General features: G+C 35.2%; 1 protein-coding gene across 1 annotated transcript in view; it reads left to right on the forward strand.

The window, feature by feature from the left end:
* Nucleotides 1-27,237, forward strand: part of LOC137020177 (CUB and sushi domain-containing protein 1-like) — a 245,575-nt gene that overhangs the window by 25,663 nt on the left and 192,675 nt on the right. Inside the window, 5 exon segments of the mRNA XM_067385422.1 lie at nucleotides 167-248; nucleotides 635-763; nucleotides 13,203-13,320; nucleotides 24,235-24,338; nucleotides 24,570-24,682. Coding sequence (XP_067241523.1) covers nucleotides 167-248; nucleotides 635-763; nucleotides 13,203-13,320; nucleotides 24,235-24,338; nucleotides 24,570-24,682 — 546 coding nt within the window.

Genomic DNA, 27,237 nt, shown 5'->3' on the forward strand with positions numbered 1-27,237 from the left:
CAAACTTTATAAGCGTGCAGTAATAAGGCAATGCATCTGGTGAGATCCTTCTGATATGCTGACTTGGATTTGAATACCAAATGCACCAATCCACTATCACACGTACTATGTCTCGTTTATTTTGTTTTTTGTATTCTTTCTCTTGCACCCTCTCGCTCTCATGCAGTAAGTCAAGGGGGGATGGCTGCAGACATTTGTCCAGATCCGGGGATTCCTGAGAATGGGAAAAGAATTGGCTCCAGCTTCCAGTAGGTCCACTCTTTGTTCTCTTATCTGCTGCGTTTATCCTTTTAACTGCATGACACAGCTTTAATCAGGACTGGGCCTGCTGTTTGACACGACTGTCTGAACTCCCATACCGATAGGCCATTACCACAAAGACCTTTGGTCACTGCTACTAAGTGGGTTTCTAATGCCTTTAAAGACAAAAACCAAGGGCTGTTACATGTTCTGCATTTAATGGAATACCATGTGAGTGATTCTGAAAATAGAAGAGACAAGCAGTTTATTGACTTTTGACAGAAACCGCTTTCATCTAAGTAAAGAAGGGTGCGTCAGAGACATAGAGGGTCTGGGGCTGATGGTGTGACTCATATAGCTGGTCGTTCGCTGACGGTCATTTAAACTTCTGCAGGGTCGGCGCCAGCATCCAGTTTTCCTGTGACGACAGCTACGTACTGCAGGGATCAAAGAGCATCACTTGCCAGAGAGTGACTGAAACCCTGGCGGCCTGGAGTGACCACAGGCCTATCTGTCGGAGTAAGTGCAAATATGGCTCTCTTTTCCCCTGCTCTGACACTTTCTGTAGGGATGTTGTCAGATCCTGTTAAGTGAGATGTGTAGCACATGGCAGTGGGGAGTAAGACCACACAATTTGTAGGGACGGTTGTGCCACAGGGATTTAACAAAGACCTCACTAGCACACGTGAATATGTCAAAGAACATGTCTGCTTTTGAATTATGCATTTAAGATATTTTATTGACGACTACAGCCCTGTTCCAAAACCTGGTGTGCTCCCTGCTCTTTACTCGACTATATAAAGGCATCATGGGAATGCTCCCAACAAAAAGCTGTTCCAAAAGGCAGTCAGCATAATAAGACATACAAATGGGCAGAATTTGTATATGCATTGTGACAGTCTTAGTGCTGTTTGGGATCCAAGATGGCAGTCAAAGCATAGTGTTTTATTGATAATTAAAAATGTTTATAATTCATTAAATGGCAAAAAATATATGTAATTAAAATAGTTAAAAAATATTATATTGTATTGCTATTGTATATAAAGAGTTTTGTTGTCCTAACAACACACTCTGTAGAAATCGATTGAGTCAAATCCCACAAATTGCAAAACGGTCACTTATGAGGTTCTATTTCAGGATGCATCAATTAGAAGGCAATAAAGAGCAGAGCAGCTTATTAGGTTTTGGAACAGAGCTATTGTGTATAGATTACTGCAGCATGAGTTAGCATTCAGAAGCAGCTTTTAAATGACAGTGTTTCTTTCCATTTTCATTTTTTTTTTTTTTTTTTTTTTTTATGTTCTTTTAATTTCATCAGGAAGAATGCGGAGTGATGTTTGCTTTTTTAGGCACTGTCACTGTCACAGGTTTAATTAAACTTCTGCTAGCTTTTGCAAAAATTACTTCTCATTATGCCGCCATAACCCTGATAACATCAACAAGTGTTCATTCTATTCCAAGACCTATGTTTGATATTTACCTATTGTACTAAATCACATTTGTCTAACAGCTGTGTACTTCACCACTAGCAAAATGGGCTTTCAGTAAAACTCGACTGCCTATGCGGTAGAAAAAAAAATTGAAATCAGCGCTACCTGACCAGAGAAAACAGAGAAAAAAGGCTTCTCTTTTGCCAAATAGGTAGGAAAACTTCAACACCCATAATGCACTGGGCATGTTGCCTTCCAAGGCCACTCTCACCATTCTGCTATGGATACGCTTGACCAGAGTCAAATACTGGATTGCCTTAGTAGGAAATACTTCTTTGCAAACCTTTAGTCATGATAATGAATCGTAATGACTGTACTCGGGTGCGAGAATAAATGTTGCAGGAGTGAGTTACTTTTGGTTTCCAGTGAAAGATCTAGCATGTAATACGTTGTAGGCTGTGGCTAAAGGCTGGAAAAAAAATAATAAAATCATCTGAAAATAATCAGAAAATCCTGTGTTTGTAGTTCTAACTCAATTACCGTGAATTCAGTATTTTAAGCTAAACGGATGGAAAAACTGAAAGAAACTGCTGTTGTAACAATATTAGTTCCACTGGGCATGCATGAATATTCATCAATTTCCCCTGTTGTGGGCTTGTCCTTTAGACAATGTGCAAATGAATGGAACGGAAAATATTAGTGCATGCTCCTAACTTGTTCAATGGTTATTTTGAAAAGGTAATAAAGTTTCAATGTTAGCCATAAACTGCAACTGTTCATATTTTCAAAACAATTCATAGTTTGTGTAATCGCTGTGATTGTGTAATCTATGGTGTTACCAATATTTGAAGTCAAATTTTGGTTTGTTCTAAAATGAGCAGGGATAACTTTAGGTACTAATTAATAAGTAAATAAATTACTTTAATGACTCAGTTTCATTGATTATTTAAATTTAATTTTTTAAAAGAAATGTTTAATTGTTCATCTTGGCCCCTATTTTTGCCAAAGAAGAATTGTTTCTTATTCTTATTCTTATTCTTATTTTTATTCTTATTCTTATTCTTATTCTTATTCTTATTCTTATTCTTATTCTTATTCTTATTCTTATTCTTATTCTTATTCTTATTCTTATTCTTATTCTTATTCTTATTGCATGAAAGGTTTAACAATTAAAAGTTTATTGAGCAAAATAATGAAATTCATCATAAGTAGGATTACAAGAATTATCTACTCTGATAAAAGAACATTTAGAGAAAAACTGTATTAAAAATACACTGCCCTCCAAAAGTTTGGAAACGCCCTAGAAAAGTGGGGTTTTGGACAATATTGGCATGAATCCTTTTTAATTTGTGATAATTTTGCACTGATAAGGGACAACACAAACTACGAAAACATATTTTATTATATAAACAGTTTATACATAGAAAAAACCTACATTTTCAATTCATCAAAATATCCTTTTGCACCCTTTTGATCTAATACAGCCATGAGTCTTTTTGGGAAAGATGCAACAAGTTTTTTACACCTGAATTTGGGGATCCTCTGCCATTCCACCTTGCAGATCCTCTCCAGTTCTGTCAGGTTGGATGGTAAATGTTGGTGGACAGCCATTTTTAGGTCTCTCCAGAGATGCTCAATTGGGTTTAAGTCAGGGCTCTGGCCATTCAAGAACAGTCACGGAGCTGTTGTGAAGCCACTCCTTCGTTATTTTAGCTGTGTGCTTAGGGTCATTGTCTTGTTGGAAGGTAAACCTTCGGCCCAGTCTGAGGTCCTGAGCACTCTGGAGAAGGTTTTGTATCTATATATATATATATATATATATATATATATGTATATGTATATGTATATATATATATATATATATATATATATATATATATATATATATATATATATATATATATATATATATATATATATATATATATATATATATATATATATATATATATATATATATATATATATATATATATATATATATATATATATATATATATATATATATATATATATATATATATATATATATATATATATATATATATATATATATATATATATATGTATGTATGTATACATAATATACTTTAAAATATAATTTATTTCTGTGATGCAAAGCTGAATTTTCAGCATCATTACTCCAGTCTTCAGTGTCACATGATCCTTCAGCAATCATTCTAATATGATGATTTATTATCAATGTTGGAAACAGTTGTGCTGCTAAATATTATTTTATAACCTGTGATACTTTTTCAGGATTATTTGATGAAAAAAAAAGTATACAAAAATAAATAAATCAGCATTTATTTAAAATAGAAATCTTTTGTAACAATATACACTACCATTCAAAAGTTTGGGGTAAGTCATTTGTTTTCTTTCTTTTTGAAAGAAATTAATACTTTTATTCAGCATGGATGTGTTAAATTGATAAAAAGTGATAGTAAAGATTTATATTGTTAGAAAAGATTTATATTTTGAAAAAAATGCTGTTCTTTTTAACCTTTTATTCATCAATTAATCCTGAAAAAAGTATCACAGGCTCCAAAAAAATATTAAGCAACACAACAAGGTGCTGCACAACAGATGTTTACTACTAAAATTAAAACATGGAAGGAAAATTCCTTGAAAAATAGTGTTTTAATAATAATTGTATTTTATTTGTTATTATTAGTTGTTGCAACATTACATAAGTATTACATACTTTACAATAGTAATACAAAAGAAATATATTAGGATACTGTATAGTATTATGTACTGTCACAAGTTATACTGAACTTTTATTTTGAAAATAACATCAAACTTCATGGTTTGCCGTGAAGATCTTGAAGTTCTCGTGTGTATATGAAATGACAATAGTTTTTTCTCAAATGAAACGGTAAAATGCTCATGAAGTGACTCTCAGAGCAGCTCTGGAGATAAAGTTCATGTGTTGATGTGGTCATATAGTAACACCGCGAGCGTCACGTGTGCTTCAGTGTGTGTAATAAATGTATTCACACGTCTCCGCCATTCATTCACGTAGAGACACGCAGAACATGGAGGATTCATATTTAAATAGTCTTCTTGTGGTTTAACATTCACAGACACTACTCCATATCATGAAGTGATTTAAGTTGTACTGACCTACTTTTGATTTATTCATCCAAAATTTGACAAATTCCGTGACATTACGCATTATACAGTAATTTCCGCTTTTATGACTGGATTTCGTCTGTGTTTTCTGCATTGCGGAAATCATAGAGTCCCGAGAGTTGAGACTGAGAAGCGGCTTCTGTGCGATACACTTTTATAGATCAGTGGTTCACTCGCTTTTGGTGTGAGCTAGAAACTGCGTGAATCAGTAAAATTATGCCAATGAGTGAGTGAGAGGATGCAGGTGTGTGTCACTTCGCCGTCAGAAAGAAGAGAGAGAGAGCATGCAGTTGACGATATGGCCTGTGTGGCAACAAAACGGATCAGCTCAGAATCAGTAAGATGTGAGGCTGACCGGCTGGTTACCAATCCGGGAAAATCATGCAAAAAATCATCCGATTCCTATCCCTGGCAGATCGATCAGTGCCTCTCTACTTAAAATAATGTATTTAGAGATTTTTTTTTTTTTTTTTTTTCATCCATACAGTGGATCTTTTTTCATTAGGAACCAATATTGTTCTTTAGAATATCTTTTGTGTTCTGCAGAAGAAGTCATGCAGGTTTAGACTTACAGTATACTCTAGACCTACAGTATATGTGGAAAGATTTTGTTGTTACTTTGTTAAAGCTTTGTGACTTTAATGCTACAAAGTATCCAGTATAATATGAAAAAAAAAAAAAAATAATAATAATAATATGGTGTTGATAAGGGGTACTTGAGGCTTATTGATGGGCTTGTGGAGGTTGGGAAATACTGGTTATGTACAAAATGAGCAAGAAATTAAGGATGAGACAGAATAATCACACTAGGGTATCTTACATGCATTTTATTTGGCATTAAAACTTTATTACCTTTTCAAAATAATGAATTAAACAAGTTGCAATTTGAGAAGCGTGCACTAATATTTTTAGTTCCATTTGTTTGCACATTGTCTCAAAGACATGAGACATGACCGCAAGAGGGGAAATTCATAAATATTCATACACGTGAATACAGCTGTTGCCATAGCACTCTATTTTTACCAATATGCTGTTTAAAGAGTAGACATAGTACAATACCACTTTCAGTGATAAACCTACCCTTAGTATAACTGCTCTGTTAATAACCTCCTGTCGATCAGACTATCTCTGGGAGGGGTTACAAGAATACGGAAATATAATCTGTAGTTTAAGTATTGGTCTCTCAATGTTGCGTCATCTGATGATGCTAAGGGGTAACACCTTTTTCCTAGAAATACTGAAGCCTGATTGAATCACGCTATTGCTTTGCAATAACCAATGGCATTCAAAACTGGGGTGGCAATGCACCTATAGAATGTAGCTTCACTGCTTATTCTAAACCTGTTGCAGAGGCTGTTGAGCCCCTGAACGAGTATTGTATATCTATGTCTCATACTGTGTTGGTGAACCAGTTTTCACCGCTTCACTTTGCTGTCACTGCAGCGACTGGAGGCACCACTTGAAAAGTGCTGTTTTACTTTGGCTTGGTCATACTAACAGAATTATTGTTTATCTATGATTTATATTGTGTTAGGGAACTGGGACTCACAGCTTCCTTCTCACTCTCACTGTGGAGGCTGGATGTGCCGCTTATACAGCATTATTCTACTTCAGTTGACCTTTATTAACTGAGTTAACATTGTTATCTATGATCTATGTTGTGTTTAAGGAACCGGGATTCACTGCTTCCTTCTCACTGTCGCTGTGGTGGTAGGATGCGCCGCTTATACAGCCTTATTCTAATCCAGTTGACTTATATTAACTGAGTTAACTTTATCTGCCGCGGGCCGGATGAAGATGATTGGCGGGCCGGATTTGGTCTGCGGGCCGCCAGTTGACGAGGCCTGGCCTAGTGCATCCGGTAACATAAGCTATGTAATATTAGTAGAGGTTTTTATTCTTGGAATCTCTTAATTATGATAATTCGGACATGACTTTAACACATCATGAGACCTGAGGAATGATGCAATTCAGACTTCTTCATAATAAAAGTAATGTTTTGATTTTTATTTTTGACATCCCAGAAACCTATCTCATGCAGCTAGATGTATGTGATCATGCGGCTAGATGTACCCTTAAGATGAGACCTGGAGTGTGGCTGTTTTGAAAGGCATAGAGGACACAGGCCTCCAAATGACATTAATCAAAATGAAATAAGGCAGTGTGTCAGAGCGGCAGACGGAGGAGTAACCATGTTTGACAATTTCCTCACACAATTCTCACCAATCACTGATTGATCCAGACACTTTTTGTTTCAGCAGTGCCAAATAACCTTTTTAAAGACAAGCCTTAAATGCCTTCCTTTCCTTCTTACTGTTATATGTTAAGGGAGTGATGGTATAAAACAGGAAGTTAAAGACCCTTTAGCCTTGTAATTGTAATTTTTCTTTTTTCTTTTTATTGGTGGTCTTAAAAAGAATCTCAAGAGATATTTTGAGTTAATTATAGAGCTTGTAAATAAAAGAGACGCTCAATATGATCACTTACTGCTACTTTGATAATTAAGGTGCACTTATAACATCAATTTGCAAGTATACAGACCATGAAAGTGGTCATTGTACATGCCAGACACAACACGGCTATTCATGTTTTATAGGTTCCTGTTTAAACGTGACTCCATCTACAGTACAGGTGCTGGTCATATAATTAGAATATAATCAAAAAGTTTATTTCACTAATTCCATTCAAAAAGTGAAACTTGTATATTATATTCATTAATTACACACAGACTGATATATTTCAAATGTTTATTTCTTTTAATTTTGATGATTATAACTGACAACTAAGGAAAATCCCAAATTCAGTATCTCAGAAAATTAGAATATTACTTAAGACCAATACAAAGAAAGGATTTTTAGAAATCTTGGCCAACTGAAAAGTATGAACATGAAAAGTATGAGCATGTAGCATGCAGCACTCAATACTTAGTTGGGGCTCCTTTTGCCTGAATTACTGCAGCAATGCGGCATGGCATTGAGTCGATAAGTCTGTGGCACTGCTCAGGTGTTATGAGAGCCCAGGTTGCTCTGATAGTGGCCTTCAGCTCTTCTGCATTGTTTGGTCTGGCATATCGCATCTTCCTCTTCACAATACCCCATAGATTTTCTATGGGGTTAAGGTCAGGCGAGTTTGCTGGCCAATTAAGAAAACCAGGTACTGGTAGCTTTGGCACTGTGTGCAGGTGCCAAGTCCTGTTGGAAAATGAAATCTGCATCTCCATAAAGTTGGTCAGCAGCAGGAAGCATGAAGTGCTCTAAAACTTCCTGGTATACGGCTGCGTTGACCTTTGACCTCAGAAAACACAGTGGACCAACACCAGCAGATGACATGGCACCCCAAACTATCACTGACTGTGGAAACTTTACACTGGATCTCAAGCAACATGGATTGTGTGCATCTCCTCTCTTCCTCCAGACTCTGGGACCCTGATTTCCGAAGGAAATGCAAAATTTACTTTCATCAGAGAACATAACTTTGGACCACTCAGCAACAGTCCAGTCCTTTTAGTCTTTAGCCCAGACGAGATGCTTCTAACGCTGTCTGTTGTTCAAGAGTGGATTGACACAAGGAATGTGACAGCTGAAACCCATGTCTTTCATACGTCTGTGCGTAGTGGTTCTTGAAGCACTGACTCCAGCTGCAGTCCACTCTTTGTGAATCTCCCCCACATTTTTGAATGGGTTTTGTTTCACAATCCTCTCCAGGGTACACAAGGTACCCTTTTTTTCTACCACATCTTTTCCTTCCCTTCACCTCTCTATTAATGTGCTTGGACACAGAGCTCTGTGAACAGCCAGCCTCTTTTGCAATGACCTTTTGTGTCTTGCCCTCCTTGTGCAAGCTGTCAATGGTCGTCTTTTGGACAACTTTCAAGTCAGCAGTCTTCCCCATGATTGTGTAGCCTACAGGACTAGACTGAGAGACCATTTAAAGGCCTTTGCAGGTGTTTTGAGTTAATTAGCTGATTAGACTGTGGCACCAGGTGTCTTCAATATTGAACCTTTTCACAATATTCAAATTTTCTGAGATACTGAATTTGGGATTTTCCTTAGTAGTCAGTTATAATCATCAAAATTAAAAGAAATAAACAATAATCATCAAAATTCAAAGAAATAAACATTTGAAAAATATCAGTCTGTGTGTGATGAATGAATATACAAGTTTCACTTTTTGAATGGAATTAGTGAAATAAATAAACTTTTTGATGATATTCTAATTATATGACCAGCACCTGTATGTGGATTTCAAACAATGCGCTCTGCTAAAGGAAACCTTTAAGGAAATTGCTATATTTATGACAGGGTTTGCACAGCAGCACAGTACTGATATTCGTCAAACATTCTTTTAGGATTTTTCTTTTTCTTTCCTTTTTTTTTTTTTTTCAAAGCCCTGACTACTAAACCTCTGCAGTTGATTCAGCCTGAGCCATTTAAGCCTGCATACAGAAACTCCCTTCATAATCTGTTTTAGAGATAATTTCATGCTTAGGTTTATCTATTTTTATTTTTGGGAAAACTTTACACTTAAAGATTTCCAAAATTGTTACTTTGCACATAGTTATGTTTTCCGTGCATATATTTAACCATTTGCACAGCTGACAATACCATAAATGCAGCAATTTACTATACACAGAAGCAATAGCTAAAACCTTAACATAAAAAATCCCTAAACTTTAACAATGTTCTTTTGCTGCATTGCAAGCACTGCTATTTTTTCAGGAATTACTAGTTCGGTGGTTGTTGTTTCTGATACATCTCTGTGTGTAGATGTGATCTGAACTCATTTTCACACAGTATTTTCTGCAGTCAAGAAGCCAGCAATTTCCCTGTTTGAGAATATCTGCTATGTAATCTCTGCACATCTCTACCTATCCAAATCTTCCGTAGTACCCTGTGGAGAAGCCAATGAAGCCACAGTAATGGAGCAGGGCTGCTCTTTTAAGCTGTCAAAGAAAATCCCTGACTAAACACAAGGGAGAAGCAGTTAATACCCTGGCACAGTATAGGGTTGGAAAAAATACCCTGAATTTGTCAATGATTGAGTTGAGTTATTCTGAGGCATGACCTTAAATAGATTAGCTCATGTTGTGAGAGCTGGATGTGTTCAAAGGAAGTGTTTTTAGTGTGGGGCGGGATGGAAATATCTATTCAAAAACCTAGTGAGCTGTGTACGTAGGAAGTATTTTAGGCATCATAGGTCCACTCTCGACTCAGACTGTTCTCAGACGTAGGCACAGCATAATAAGCTGCCTTCTAAGATACCATGTTGGCTAAATTTTAAGGCAGCCTTGCATGGAGAAGGCAATCCCATAATACATTGTGAGAAGCTCAGTGAAAAGAAAAAAAAAAAAAAAAAAAAAGGTTAAGCAAGAGAAATATCAGTTATATATATTGCATTCTAATCTATTCAATATGGGGGGGGGGGGGGGGGGTCACTAACAAAAATGGTTTACTCTTATTATTTTATGCTTGTCAAACTACTTTCTTAGTATAGCAAAATGCCTCTACTGAAACCAATCGTTAGTTGAGACTGAATTTAACATTAGCATTTTGCTAAGCTAAAGACAGTACAACTAATAGCACACATATATTGAGAAAATAGGCAATTTTTAAGTAGACTGCACTATTATTTTATCTATATTTTTGTAGCATTCATTAGTCCACCAGCTTGGATGATTTTTTTTTGTTTTCTTTTTATTTTTTATTGATCTCATCGCAGTGCATTACCATTGCAGATATTGCCTTCTATGAACTATTCATGCCTTTCTTTTGCCTAAAAAGCTTCTCTGGGCATATGACAAAGCTGTAGTCATGGCATTCTGGTTAAATTGCATTTATTTCTTATACTGGTGAGTATATGTCTGTGACATGTTTTGTCATATAACTCATAGTGTGTTGAATTCCTTTCAATAGCAACTGCATTGACTACAAAAACATGCCAATTGTTAAAACTACAGCCCTGTTAACACTTTTGTCCACTTTCAACCACGTCTGACCTGATTTCTGTGAAGGGGGTGGGGTGGGGGCTTTGGGTGGGTAAATGTATGTTTTTTTTTGTTTTTGTTTTTTTCTCCAGTTTTTAAAATGTAATGGACAAAATAAACTTGTGCAATTTATATATGAACAGCCACAATTGACTGAAAAACATATGGAGAGCATCAGCTATCATTTCTGCTCTGATAGCCGCAAGACCACACCGAACGTGGTGATTGCATGTTAGAAATCAGGACTGGTGAGAGAAATTTGCGCTTGGTAAGTTTTACCTCTTTAAACCAAACTTAGGTCTTCAGCCAACAAAGTATAAATTCCGTCTATCTAGCGCACTTCCCATAATGTTTATGCATTTTTATGGTCAGTAGGTGGTCTTTTGTGGATGTTCGAACACATTCAATCACATGAGCGTTTGCGCTATGAAAGCAATCTGGTCTAATGCATTTTCCGACTACCTCTGGAAGTGGTCGAAAGTGGACAAGCTCAAAACATTTTAGACCCCATTTACACCTGTATTTATTTAGGGTCACCCACTTCTGTTCTACCAAAATGCATCTTAAAGGGCTAGTTCACATAAAAATGAAAATTCTGTCATCATTTACTCACCCTCAAGTTGTTCCAAACCTGTACAAAAAAAAAACACAAAAGAAGATATTTTGAGGAATATGGGTAACCAACCAGTTTATGGACTCCATTGACTTTCATATGGGGGAAAAAAATAAATAAAAATAATACTATGTGTAAGTCAGTGGGGCTTGTCAACTGTTTGGTTACCGTCATTCTTCAAAATATCTTCTTTTGTGTTCAGCTGAAGAAAGAAATTCAGTAACACTTTATTTTAGGGTCTTTTAACTAGTTGCTTATTAGCTTGCATATTACTAGAATACTGACTGTTTATTAGTACTTATTAGTACTTACATGACCTTATTCTACATTCTTAGTACAATACAGAATACAGAATCTGAATTAAAATGTGTTTGATTTAAGCCTTCATTTCAAAATTTTGTGCCATAAAATTGTAAAGCGCATACAGCTCAACTAATGCGATCGTTATAAAAGTGTTTAAACAACAATACACTTCCACTTGTATATATAGGGCTCTATATGTTCGTTCAGTGGATTGATATTACCAGTATGAATTTTCATGTTCCAAAATGTTGTGAAAATAAAACAGCTCGCTCTCGTTCATTTCAAGAGTTCTATTTAATTACCATTTGTGCATTTCATTAATTGCGCCTTGAAACCAGTTCAAAACTCCATTGAAACATCTGTTTATATACTCCATTAATAAAGGAGTTTGGAAACATATCAGTCCACATGCGTTTTATATTAAAAATGAGGGAAAAAATAGACATGCATGCATGCGTGACACACAAAATCGTTAACTTTTAGGTAGCAAAATATTTTTTTTAGTATTTCTGTCAATTACACTAAGGTTATTACATTGTCTGGTATATATTTGCTTCTTATGTATTACATACGGGCAATTGATTGATAAAACATTGATCAAAATTAAGATACGATTTATACAAAACGAATGTCTTTTAAAAAGAGTTTTCTATAAAACAAAACTTAATGAAGGTGTCAAAATCATGTTTTACCAAAAACAGAGCCGTTGCTAGGAGGGTGCCAGCGCCTCAGCCTTTCAGCGCCTATGCCTCGCGAGTGGATGATAGCCCTGAAGATGCCTAGCATTGATATACCTTTAGTGGTAGTATACTTTTAGTTAAGTTATACCTTAAGAGTGTTCGTAACGCGCTAAGAGACAATGTTATCGGGAAATGCAGCCCAAGTATGAGGCGTTTTATGCGTAATGGAGATTCCAAAGCGCTCTTCTTTGGTCAGAACCATGGAGAGCGATCGCGGATAGGTCTGTCCTATGCACCAAAACTTTTAACAATGCAACAAAATATTTAAAAAGCATCAAGCTATTAAAATCTATATTATTTATACGCACATATAATATAACAGTAGGCTATATTAGTCTTTTTTTTTTTTATTAGGTTAAGAAGTGATTGGATAACGTTTTTTTTTTTTTTTTTTTTTTTTTACATTTTTAATTTAAGGCCAACCCACAATTGGTCTGGCCCATCCAAAACTGGAATCATGGCGCCGTGCCTGGGCCACACTGAGCTGAAGTGAACGAGACAGAGGCTGTCCTGTACTGTCCGAAATGGTTAACTCTGCGGCAATGCATGTGCAAAACAGATTTAACTAATCATAAAGTCAATCAGGATACATAACCATAGCCTACCATAGCCCCTAACCAAACCCATAACCATAGCCTACCATCTTTTTCTATCTTTTTTTTTTTTTTTTTTTTTTTTGGTGAACTATCCCTTTAATACGAGGTGTAAACAGGGCCTACATTCACTTTGTTGTACTGTTTACCCCTCTCAACAGCTAGGACCTGTGGTTCTAATCTGCGGGGCCCCAAAGGCATCATAACATCTCCAAATTATCCCGTCCAGTACGAGAATAATGCACACTGCGTGTGGGTCATAACAGCGGTGGATCCAGAAAAGGTACGTCTTTAATTTAAATCTAAATTGAAACCCAAGGCTGACTCCAAGTCATATGAGTATACAATTCCACAAAACATGCATATGGTTCATTTTTAATCTGCCAAAACAAAACATGATATGCTTCTGAATAGCCTCCAAGACATAATTGAATGGGACCTTGCATACATGTCAAAAATAATCTTAAAGATAATTTGTGAGGACATTTGCATTGCAGTCCACAGTGTTTGCATAATTGTCAACCTCTTGCCCTGGTTGTCTCTTGCTATTACTGCGTCTCCAGAATTGATTAGGTTCAACCACACATCTTCAGCTCTGTGGCAAGAGTGACGGTTAATACATCCAGCATGACCTCAACACACACCGCGAGAGTGACTCATGCTTTTGTTACTAATAACATATTAGAGTAAACAGGAGCTCCCCATGTGTTGCTTCTTTCCATGGCAGATTTTAATGTTAGAAATGTTTGTGTACAGTGTGTGTGGTCTAACTGAGTTTACTTGCAGATCTTGAAATTACTGTAAAATGATGTAACATTATAACAATGTTTGCATTTTAGATATTTTGCTTTATGCCTAGAGCTGGATGATACATCAAGTATTCACCATGCTATGATTCAAAAGTTTGGGATCGGTAACATTTTATTAATGTTTTTGAGTCTCTTATGTACAGTAGAAACAGTAATATTGTGAAATATTATTAAAATTTGAAATAACTGAAATTTTCAGCATCATTATTCCAGTCTTCAGTGTCACATTAACCTTCAGAAATCATTCTAATATGCTTATTTGATACATTCAAGAAATACTCAAGAAATATTTCTAATTATTATCAATGTTGAAAACATTTTTAATATAATATAATACAATATTTTTTTGTTAAAACCATTACACATTTTATTCAGGATTCAAAAGAGTAAAAATTTTTTTTGTGTGTGTGTGTGTGTGTGTGTGTGTGTGTGTGTGTGTGTGTGTGTGTGTGTGTGTGTGTGTGTGTGTGTGTGTGTGTGTGTGTGTGTGTGTGTGTGTGTGTGTGTGTGTGTGTGTGTGTGTGTGTAAAAGTCTTTGATATTATATTACTTTTGATTAATTTAATGCATCATTGCAGAATAAAAGTATTTACTAAAACAAACTAACACAAAATCTTACTGACCCCAAACTTTTGAATGGTAGTGTATATTTGCATTATATGCATCACGTCTTTGATATATCACATATCTGATGTAAACATCATAATCAAAAATGGCAACAGAGTTCTGTGAATGAGTAGAAAAGATTTTAGTAAAAATATTAAAATTTCTGATTCAAGGATTCATTTGCATCGTCCGACAGATATAGTAGCTATAGTAGAACAATGTAGTAAATAGAAAAAGGTGTTTTATTATGTATTTTTATATCTGAATGTATTTTATATATTAATATAAATTATTCCTTGTTCTTTTAGTATTAAAAATGTTCCTTGATTATTTTTATAATCAGCTTGGCAATAGTGTTTATTTGAAATGTTTCTCAGATAAAGGGAATAAAATCATTGTTTTAGTCATTTTCAGAGCAAAAACATATTGTGATGTTTTTTTTTTTTTTTTTTTTTTTTAGCCATAATTGTTTTGGAGCCTTGATTCCAACCCTAATGGTGGCACATAATGTATCTTGGTTTTTGGTAGTTTAACTGATTTTTAGAACATGCTGTCCCAAAGCAGCTAAATTTGTTAAACATTCAGATCCTACAGTGCTGTAGGAAAACAACAACAACAAAAACCATTGCATTTATAAAATCCATCCCTCTGGAACTGGATGTGTATAATTAGTCATACAGATGATAGACTACTGTAAAATCTTAGTGACATGCCAGTAAATTGAAAGTACCTGTTGGCCACCATCATAAACAGACTTGACTATCATATGCATAAATTCCCAGCCATGTCACAACCAGAATATTTTTACTCCTGGCCAAATGTTTTTGCTTTGATCTTATGATGAAAAAATGTGACTTTAATTTATCTCACATTGTGCTTTTTTTTTTTTGCTTTTTGCTTTTGCTGAACAGAAAGGTTCTGTTCCAAAACCTAGTGAAATGACTATCTAGACTGAATTTTAAAGCATCATAAACAAGCTCCTGGCGTGAAATTTCCTTCAAATGGTAGTTTCTTTTGCCCAAATTCATCACCTGTATCCTTCATGTGATAGTCTATCCCAGAATGAATTGCAATGAATTTATCTCAATATTTGTACGCAATGTATTTTTATGCTTTGTATGTACAAATATTCAGTTAGTCATTCTTTTTCTTTAATGAACTGTGTGCAAATGTATTTACAACTTCACACATGACTGGCAAGTGTATTCTGCCACTGTGTGTAAAGGTCTTTAAAAGTAAAAAAAGGGGGAGAAAGCTAAATAGCCCTGGCACTCTTATTAATTAAAAAGATTGAATTGTCACATGGCTACATACAAAACGTTAAGCTAGCTCTCCTATGCGTTTCAGCATAAGCCTTCCTCAGGGAGAGTAATACTCAAGCTTTTCACAGGTGAGAGAAATATCAATCATTTAGTAAATCACATGATTATATATCAGCCGGCATGTGACTCATCACATAATAGGTGGGCCAGTCCCAATACCCAAAACTGCAGTCATTGCACTTAACTACTTGTCTACATGATGTATTTCTGGTGTTTAGCGCAAGTGTTCAACTCTGATTACCCGATAAGACAAATGTACAACATAGTGTTGTAAAAATGCATTTATTTTTTTTTTTTTAAACAAAGATTTATTTTTACATTTTGATTTTAAAATAATCTTCTACATATCTGTTCGGTAGTCCATATTTAACAGACAACACAATTTGTGTTTATTCTGACACTTTCAGTAATGCTCAAAATCTTTTTCTTTTTTTTCTTTGTTTTTATGGTAAAAACTCTTTTCGTGTAATCTTAAAGGTATATTCTATAATGTTTGTAAAAATAAAACTGCTAAAAAAATAAATAAATAAAAATAGACCCCACTTTTGGCATTTAAATAGTATAGGCTAATGTTTCACTTTAATTTTGTGCATACTGGCGTTGTATTAAGCAGTACAAAAAGTCTGGTTGCTACATGTAAAATGTAGACTTCTGTTTATCTGAGAAATATTACATCTTAACCGCTTCATACTGCACAAGCATCATCACAGGAAGCAGAAAGTGTCCTACTTGACGTCTGCGTTTTCAGCTTCTTCAGTGCCGCTCTCAACGCCTCTGCTTTGGGGTGTATATTAACTCCATAACTCCAGCACAACATGCATATTTTTAAATGCTCAAGACCACAATTGGCCCCCGAACATGTTTTTTGCTTCCTATAGGCTAGTTGCACATGGCCGCCATGTTAGATTTCCAATCAGCGAGTGTCCACATAGACGCTTCCGGTTTCGCTTTAAGCTGGTGCAGAGTGCTGGAAAAAGCTGAAAATGCTCTCTTATAGTTGTTTATATAATCTGTTATATCACTTAAAATACTACTAAGATATATAAATATATTTGAAAAGTAACATTTTAAACAATATTTCAATGAACACAAAAGCAATTTACAAGTTTTATATATCTGTTTAACTTATAAACATTATTCTGTATCCTTCCCTGTCCATATAATGTTCCTTTTATTTTGTATTATCATTGTCTCCTCGTATTATCTCTTCCTTGTTAAATGTACATTGTAAAGTGTCCTTGAGCCCTGGAAAGGCACTATATAAATACAACTTATTATTATTATTATTACATGAAAGTAAGGTTAATAATATAACTTAGAGAACAACATTTTCAGTTTTACTCAAATTAGGGTGATGCAAAAATGAGTACACCCCACTGAAAGTCTCTAGAGCAAAGCTAAATTTTAGACTACAAATGTCTAATTTAACAAGAATTCAACCACAGGTGAGTCTAATTATTCATTACACAGGTGTCCAGCAGACAGTTGATTATAAAAGGGTGTTAAAACCCCTTCCCATTTCATGCTCTCAGCAATGGCACCACATGGAAGAGAAATGTCACAAGACCTGAGAAAAAAAAAAAAATAAAAAATACACTAGAAAGGTGAAGGCTACAAGAAGATCGGCAAAGCTTTACTTATCAGTCAGAATACTGTAGCAAAAGTGGTACAAAAATTGCAGTTACTGCAACAATCTCACAGAGACGTTCAGGTCGTCCACGGAATTTAACACCTCGACAGGAGCATCTTCTGATGTGAAGGGTTGAAGAAAATAGGCATGCAATTTCACTGCAGTTATCTAAAGAAGTAGAAAGCCAAACTGGGGTGACTATTTCCCGTGACACAATATGGCGTACACTGCAGAGGAATGGCATGCATGGGTGCCGTCCACGAAAGAAGCCTCTCCTAAAACCCAGGCACAAAAAAGCCTGCCTAGAGTTTGTCAGGGCCCATGCTGACATAGATGAAGACAACTGGGACTATATACTCTGGAATGATGAGACCAAGATAAATGTTTTTGGAACTGATGGCTTCAAAACTGTATGGCATGGCAAAGGTGATGAATACAAAGAAAAATGCATGGTGCCTACAGTGAAACATGGAGGTGGTTGTGTCCTGATAGATGTTGCAAAATGTCACCAACTTCTTCATTTCATGCCTAGAAGACTTGGTGCTGTCATTAAACATCATGGAGACCATACAAAGTACTGGATGTAGTAGTTTTTGTTGTGGGGTGTACTCATTTTTGCATCACCCTAATTTGAGTAAAACTGAAAATGTGTAATCTAAGTTATATTATTAACCTTATTTTCATGTTATAAGTTAAACCGATATTATATTAAACTTAGTCTTGTCAACATTTTGGAAATTGTTTTTGTGTTCATTGAGATATTGTTTAAAATGTTACTTTTCAAAGGGGGTGTATTCATTTACACTGAGCACTGTATAAATCACCCTGGTGGAAGTGCACTGCAGCAGTAGTATAATTTTGGGCCTGAGATATAGCATATTTGAGCTAATATGATAGGCAGCAATACATATTTTATCTAAAGAAATTCAAGGACAGGAACAAAGAATATGTTTGAGTTTCATACATTGTGAACTTCAGTATGAAAGTTATATTTTCTAGTAAATGCTGTGGTGCGGTGAGACTTCTTGTCGGTAAATGGCCTCTTTTTTTTTTTAGATGGACAATAAATATTATCCAGGTCAGATCAAAATGACAAAATGCTATTGGTTTGTAAGCAAACTGATATATATTACTAAAACATTAAATGGCCTTAAACCTGAGTTTATCAGCATTCAGAACATGTTGTGGAACATGACCTTCTTGTCTCAGACCATATGCTATAACAGAGACAAAGATCAAGACTGCATTTTTATGACCTTTTGAGGTCTTAACATTCTGTTCTGAGCAGAGTAAAAAAAAAAAAAAAAAAAAACTTTTATATAATGTCTTTACATCCAATAGACACTCTACTATCCTAGATAGTACTATCCTACTATCAAGAGAGGCATACCTAAAGTGCCTAAACGGCACGTCTTTAAAATAAGAAAACATTTCCTGGATTATAATGCACCATGATTGTCCCAAAGCCTGGTTAATGTCTTTAAGATTGTACATTTTAATATTAGAAACAGTACTAATAGTATAAGTTAGATACCAGATATATATATATATATATATATATATATATATATATATATATATATATATATATATATAAGATTAATTTATGATTCTGGATAATCTGGATTATTTTTATTTATTTATTTATTTATTTTTTAAAATACAGATCACGGTTCTCCCATGATTCTGAAAACAAAACATTAGACAATGTTTCACTTTGAAACTTTTGCGAAACGTGCATGATGCAACATATTTTGCAAAAATGTTGACACGTTCTTCTAGGACTTAATGTCAATAAATAGCCTCCTTTTTGGCATGATTTCAACATGATTATTTTATAATCATTCATACATTCTGGAGTCAGACTTTGTTTGTCTGCATAGAATGGCCACACACACACACACACACACACACACGTTAGTTGTAACTAACACTTAATGTGATTTGAAAACACTCATACTTTTCTGCTGGGCGAATAAAAATGCTCAATAAAACCACACCATTTAGCAATTTCGGAACATCGAAGGCCGTCTTCTCTCAAACTCAGGCAGAGTCATTTAGGCAGCTGTCAGGATTTTTCAATTTTGTATAAAATAAAGAAATCAATAATTCTTTCAAGCTGGTTCAGGGAACAATTGCTAAGATGTCCTGTCACTCTCTGATTGTGTTTATGTAGACCATGAGTGCTGTTTTTATCCTCTTGCTAAGTCTTCTGTAAAAAAAAAATAAAAATCCTTATAATACTTTTGACAGGATAATTTAAAAGCCTGTATTTTAGACTTCTCGTTTAAGGTCTCGCCAAACGACTCTGTATCAGTACTGACATTTTATACAGATTGCTTGTCAAGATCTTCTCAGTGTTGCTGAATCATTCCTTTCTTTTCAAACTGATGCAGTTCTGTTGTACGGATCCCTGCACATGACATGTAGGGAAAAAAAAAAAACAGTAGGCTAAATCGTGCACACGATTTACTAATTTGTTCCTTCAATATGCTAAATCATGTGCACAGTTTATAAATCGAGGGAATGAATTAGTAAATTGTGCGCACGATTGTGTACCAATCATGTAACATTAATAATACTTCTTTGTACATGTGTCACTGTACTGAAACCTTTGTTAAATTAATGTATGATTTGTGAGATAAATCACATATTATAAAGTTAAGCTGTGAGGTACATGAAGCTGTGCTATCTGCAACCCTTGGAAAACTGTTGAAAAAGTTGGAATGATATAAACTGATCAAAATCTAAGACCCGAATTGTAGAATAAATCACCACATAACCTCCACAGTTATTTTCCCCTTGAAATGATAAGGTTCTATCTGACATTTTTGTCAAAATTGAGTTATCATTCACATATATTCTTATTCTGTGCTTATTTGCAGTATGTGATGTGTTTTTTTTTTGTTTTTTTGTTTTTTGTATTTTATTTAGAAAACAAAAAGGTTCTATCTACGCAGTCGAATGGAATCCAAAAACTTTGAAGCCCAATATTGTAGTGATTTTGGACAAGCCTCACTCGAGGGCACCACAAATGTAGTTATTTATGGTCTTAAATATTAATATTTCGTATTAATATTAATATTAATATTGAGTCAGATGATTCCTTCCAATATTTCGGGGCACCAGCCAAGTTTCACCTTGACCACAAAGAACAATCATGGAAGATTGTTGACTGAATTACAATTATATAAATTGGAGGAAGTTCACCATCTGACCAATCTGAAGGATTTGTGAGATATCGTTAACTTGTAGAGCCTCTTACTGTATTATCAACACAAGGAAGACACAAGTGTAATAAATGGATTTTATTAACAAAAGGATAGACAAGAGTAACTAACAACTATGGATAAAGTGCAAAAAGACTGATAAATGCAAGTGAATGAGTAGGATGTTACTATGGCAGTTACAAGTTAATCTTTTGGAAAGATAAACTGTAGTTTCTCTAGAAGAACTAAGGTAAACCTTATTCTGAATTCAACAAATAAACCAAGAGATTATTTGTTATTAACTGATATCAGCTATGCAAAATCTAATGCAAATTAGATAATCATATACTGACAATATACACTAATGTCAATGTCTCTAGAAAAAAGGTTTGGTAAGTGATATTTGCGTCTGCCTGATCATGCTGAATCCGAGGGTGACGTCTTCCACTTGTTGAGCTGGGCAGCATTGTAGTGGGAAGATAGGAGTTGGAATCCATTTCACAGCCTTGAACACTAAGTACTTGTGAATGTTGAACTCCTGGAGCACAGAGAAGGTCCTTTTCTTGGAACACGCAGAAGAAGAAGCATTGACTGTTCTGATGTCTGTGCAGACCATCCTTATTCTCTGGAACATGCAGACGGGAGGATCTTTAGATTCTGAAGTCAGTGCAGATCCGGTCAGTCTGGAACACGCAGATCTGGAGGATCTCTGATGAGATGATTTTGAAGTTGGTGCAGAAGATATTTTGAGGATGGGGGGCTAAGCTTGTATAAGCTTGTGTAATTGGCACCTTTCAGATCCAGTATTTTGATTGGCTGATGCTGTCAGAGGTGGCCACTGGATGGCCCCCTCTTTCATGAGGTTCATTTGAAAAGCTTAAAGTTCATGTTTAGAACAATGTCCTTAATGTTCTTCCTATGCATAATTCACTTTCCAAACCAATTTCAGATTAACCTAGGCACTGTGCTGAAAACATAAAGTCCAAACATCATTGGGTTATGTTGAACTAACTATGCATTCATGTATACCTTAATAGGCATGTTTGTATATATTTTGCATGTACACAAACAACACTCATTAAGTATATAGAGTTCTGTTAATAGAAATGAAGTCCATTTGTGTCCTTTTTGACTTCAAGCCACATGGCAAAATCTGTCTGCTGAGTCAGTTCACACCTCAGGTCCTAGGACTGGGGTGAACAATGGGGTCAGTGGTGACATGCTAATGTCAATGTCATGCTAATGTCATCATTCTTCCCTTGCACAAATGGTCAGGGTGATTGTCTTTGCAGGCCTATCTATTTCCTTTTTTGCTTCTCTTGGAAGTGTGAGTATTAGGGTCCTGTGCTTTTCATTATGGCAGATGAAAGGGGACTATTGATGTAATGGGGAGTGTCTGCCCTCATGTCTGCCTGCTGATCACTACAATATCTCAAAACTACTCGGAATGCAGATAGAACCTTATAAATCCAATGGGACAAATTGTAAAGGGCGTGGCCAATTTACAAGCACAATATTAACTTAATCTGATGTTTTTATATAAATTAATGCACACATTCTAGGTGTTTGAACAACCGCATTACCAAAAAGTTGATCATTTCTAAATATACATGAATTAAAGGTGCTGTAACCAGTGTTAGCAACGTCAGTAACGTTTGTTAGACTAAAACTACATAACATTCAAAATCACATTTGGGATATTTATACTTCACCGACCATAAAGGTATTTCAATAACAAAAGATTTTGTTCAAGGCGACCCTATTGTTAGCTTTCCAGGTGTTTGACTGTGAATAAAGAAATGCCCTAGCAACCGAATTGCATAGGATGAACAAGGCTATATGGTTCTAGTATTTGGCGTAATCAACAGAGTTGATTCAGTTATCAACAGAGTCAGTTATCAACAGAGAGGACCATTTCTAAGTTGAAAGTCCAACATGAAGTGGGATTCTATTGCAATTTTTCAAGTAGGAATTGGAGGCAGAGAGCTCCTCAAAGTTTTTAAATTTGCCAAACAATATTAACGTCCTCAATAGCATGATGTGGATAACTTACATGCTATTTCACCTTTTACAAAGTCGAACACTGTCACATAGACAGGTCTGAGTTCTCAGGACACCTATTTCAGTGCTATCTGTCAGGTTTCTGTGTGCTCTTCCATAAAACATATTTATAGCACATTTATTATTAGTGTTGTTTGACACTATGGTGTCATATTTACCCTTTTTTTCTGTGCCCTCAGAAGAGTTAAGGAAGGTTAAGGTTTGAAGAGCCTACCATATTTGTGATGTGCTCTAGGAATAGGCATATGATGCACCTAGACTTCCAGTCTTGCTCATTTAACATCACATACATTGAGTAAATGTGGTATATATTGGTTCCTCTAATTTATTTTTATAGGTGAAGTTTGAGTTTTCTGAGCCACTAGTATCACCAAACTGTTAAATAAAAATCTCTGTTTACAACACTTCCCAAATCAGCTGTTGGTCAGACAAAATAAACAGACTTATACAAATTGCATGCCATTAATTGAGCATTATTGCTCTGTCAGTCAGGGGTGCATTAGAACATGGTTCAAATGAGAGAGTTTCAACATTTTACTACGTTATCAGGAAGCAGTATTGACTAGCTAGTTAATTTCTCTAATGATGTATTGTAATATGGTGGTTAAGCAGCAGGTTACAGTACATTGTTGTATGGGAAATGCACCCCTGGTCAGGATGCTTAGAGCCACAGTGTTTACACATTTTTGGGGAAAACAACTTGTCTTACAGTATGTCTCTGCAGTGTAAAGGGGTGGTACAAATGAAATGTTACTCACTTATGTCCAAAATATTCCAAACCCATATCACTTTTTTCTTCTGTGGAACACAAAAGGAAGAATGACAGTCTCAATCCGCTCTTACTTTCATTGCATTAAAAAAAAAAAAAAAAAATGCATTGAAAGCGAATGGTGACTGAGGCTGTCATTCTGCATGAAATCTCCTTTTGTGTTCCACTGAAGAAAGAAAGACGTACGGGTTTGGTACAACATGAGGGAGAATAAATGAGGATACAATTGTCTTTTTTTTTTCTTTAAGATAGATTAGGAGAAGGTAACATTGAAAAAAAAAAATACACCAATCACATTTAAAGACAGGACAGAATATAGATGAGAATAATGGCTCTTTAATGGCCCATTTGAAAAAAAAAAAAAAATGCAAGGATGTTGATAATAGGGTTGTCCTAATTAAGCTTGATTTTTTTTCTCCTTCCAGCAATCTCTTCTTGAATCCAATTTTCTTTCTGCCGCCTTCTTTTCTGCGCTCACATCAAATGAACATGCAACCCGTTTCCTCAGGCTTTGCACCATACATTGCAGAACTTCTCACAACAAAATCTCACATTTCTTAAATGAAACAAAATTATTTAATTACACCTTCATCACCGCTCCTGCAATCAGCCTCACATGTCTATAGCCATGGAAAAGAATGCAGAGCAATGGCTGATGTGCCTTGCCTTTGAGTTTTTCTACTTCTTTTTAATATAATAATTCTCTGAGTAAGCCTCGTGTGAATGGAGCCATTCTCTTCCGAGCTTTTTGGTCTGTGGTGTCTGTCATGACCTCTCCTTTATCCCCGTAGGTCATCAAGCTAGCTTTTGAAGAGTTTGACCTTGAGCGAGCGTACGATACGTTAACAGTGGGTGACGGAGGGAAGATAGGTGATGCTCGAAGAGTGCTTTATGTGTGAGTAGATCAAAATGGTCTCTAATGTTAAACTTTGAACTTGCATGTTCTTCTATTCACAAATGCCTCCATACCCTACCTTTATGCTCCATGGAATAGCTAACAGTTTATTATTTTCTTTCAAGAGCAACCGCCACATGAAACAGGCACTGGGTTTATGTATAAGCTTTCATGGCTGCATATGAATACGTAAATGAAAGAATAAAATTTGATTTTGTGCCTCTATTCCAGTCTCACGGGATCCAGCGTGCCTGATTTGATTGTGAGTATGAGCAACCAGATGTGGCTCCATTTGCAGTCCGATGACACGATCGGATCGCAAGGTTTTAAGGCTGTATATGAAGGTATGTCATTGTAATGTTTGGAAACTGTAAGAAATCATGCACACCTGCTGGTGTTCTCTTTCATATGGTCATTTCCACCCCCTATAAAAGTGATGAAACAGGACTGTAAACTGTCACCCTTTTCTTCTTTTCCAGGAAATATGTGTGTTATTTATTTTTTTTTACAGTGAAATGTTTGACTTGGTGACTTTCGGTTGTTAAAGCATGCCAGTTTCTAAATGGTATGCAAATCGAAGGCAAATGGAACAGCATATGTGCTGCTCCAACATGTTTAAAAAGCTTGCGTGAAATATTCTACCTGCCGTTTACCCTGCAGGAAAATAGCATCAAAGCAAGTCAGATATGAGACATTAAGGCATGTATTTACATATGCACAGATAAACTGATAAAATTTGCTACAACAACAGCCATTTCTTATGCTATCAATTGACACAAGTAAACACGCTGTGCAAGATCTGAACTCTTGACGGTGTGGTGAAAATGATTCTATTTTACATCCTGTTATGATTCAATATATGAAGAGTTGGGTTCCAAAACACTATAAATCCACTTTGATTAATTTGAGTAAATATGTGTTTTGTTTACCAAGAAAGTGGCAAGATGAAAACCATTATTTTCTGTTTCAAACTTTCACATAGCATCTTTAGGTTATAATAAGATTAAAAATTCAAATCCAGATTTAGATTTTCAAAGATTTATTATAAAAACTGATTATTTTTTCCCCAAAATGTAATAAATCCATGACGTTTTTTTTTTTTTTTTCAAAAATGCTATTAAAATGCATTTAATCCGTTGAATCAATATAAAATTATTTATAAAGTTATTTTTCATATTGAAACTGTTGAAAATACACAACAAATAAGTTGATCCACATATATATCACAGCTTCTGAACTTGGTCAATACTAATCTTATATAAACAGGCACTGGACTAAACATACATTCAGTTACCAACTGCATGATCGTCAATGCTGTCAAAATGATTCATTTTTCTGTTTTTGTTGATCACAAAGTACAAAGTAGATAAGGAATGCCTGGTGTATTCAGTGCGCAGCCATTACAGTTTACAATGCGTGGAATGGTGCGCTGTGATTGGTTGAGGGGATATATCGCATTCTGCAGAGAAGGGAGATTGGCGTTTGTCGTGGTTTGGAAAAATAGGGAAAAACATGACAGAATAACACGGCGGATATCACATTTTAAGTAAAATTTAAAATTGACTTTTTAATACCGACCAGATACAATACTGATTTTGGCAAGAACTTTTTTTTTTTTAATACCGTTTATCGTGTTTTTCAAACATCTTACCTTTTGAACGAAGGAATTCACATGATCAATGTCACAAATTAGACCAAGAAATAGAGCACATAGAGCACAGTATTTCTTTTTCATTATGTGTCATAACATTTTCTGTTTCAAATTTTTCTAAAGTGTAGTTTATTTCCAGATTTAAATTGTATATACAATTGTTTTACTATGTAGTGGATTTCCTTAAATATAATGAAAGACAATATTGATTTTAACATGATTAAGTAGTCTTTTGTGTTGTGTTTATCTATCCATTTTGTTTCTTCCTTTTTTTTTTACCCCTAACTTGTTTTTGCAAAGTGTGCTGTTTAATACCTTGAAATAGAGTTTTTCCCTAGCCGCTCCTCACTCTGAACTGTAACCTCACAATTGAGCAATTCTCACTGTCTGGATAGCCCAGCACAATGACACAAACCCAATTAACTTTGTGTAAACCCAATTTCACACTTGTGCTTCTAGTCACGTTGTCATGTTTGACAACATTTCCACTGGGACCCACTGGTGGGACACTTTGTTTGAGGCCGTGTAGATGTCAAACTCAAATTCATCATTTCATACGTTCATTTAAAAGTTCTTAGATTGGCAAAGGATTGTTTTCCCCACAACAGAAATGATAAACTGTGCAGAAACTGTGGTCACCAACAATGAGCTTCATCAGACAGACCAAATGCTCATTTAGTGGATGATTAAACCCAAACCTCTAAAGAGTTAAATGAATAGTTCACCCAAAATGAAAACCGCTCATTATTTACATGTTTCATTCCAAACCAATAAACTGGGATTCAGTCATTGCCCATTTACAAGTTTAAATCTTCCCCTCCAATGCAACCCTTAAATCTCATTATTTTGTTGTAAATCATTTATATGGCTACGTTCACATTGCAAGCCTTAATGCTCAATTCCGATTTATTGCTCTAATCCTAATTTTTTGTATAGCTGTTCACATTATTGTTTTAAATGTGGCCAATATCAGATTACAGCGTGAACAGATCATAGTCCTGGACTAAACTGCATGTGCAAAAGAATGATAAAGATGACACACAGCACGCTGTAATACGGAAGAAAACACAGAGTACATTTAAAGTAATGGACTAAGTGTTTATTCATTGTGTGATCTCCCGTGGAACCCAGAGAATGTATGTGCAGGCAATATTAAAAACAAAGATGAGGAATCAAGAAAAGAGAGCATAGTTTTTAAACATTTATGATGTTTTGCTTGTATATAAAGCTGTAATACTCATGAGTTCT

Source organism: Chanodichthys erythropterus, chromosome 5, assembly GCF_024489055.1.
Source record: "Chanodichthys erythropterus isolate Z2021 chromosome 5, ASM2448905v1, whole genome shotgun sequence".
In the NCBI taxonomy this organism is placed as follows: Eukaryota; Metazoa; Chordata; class Actinopteri; order Cypriniformes; family Xenocyprididae; genus Chanodichthys; species Chanodichthys erythropterus.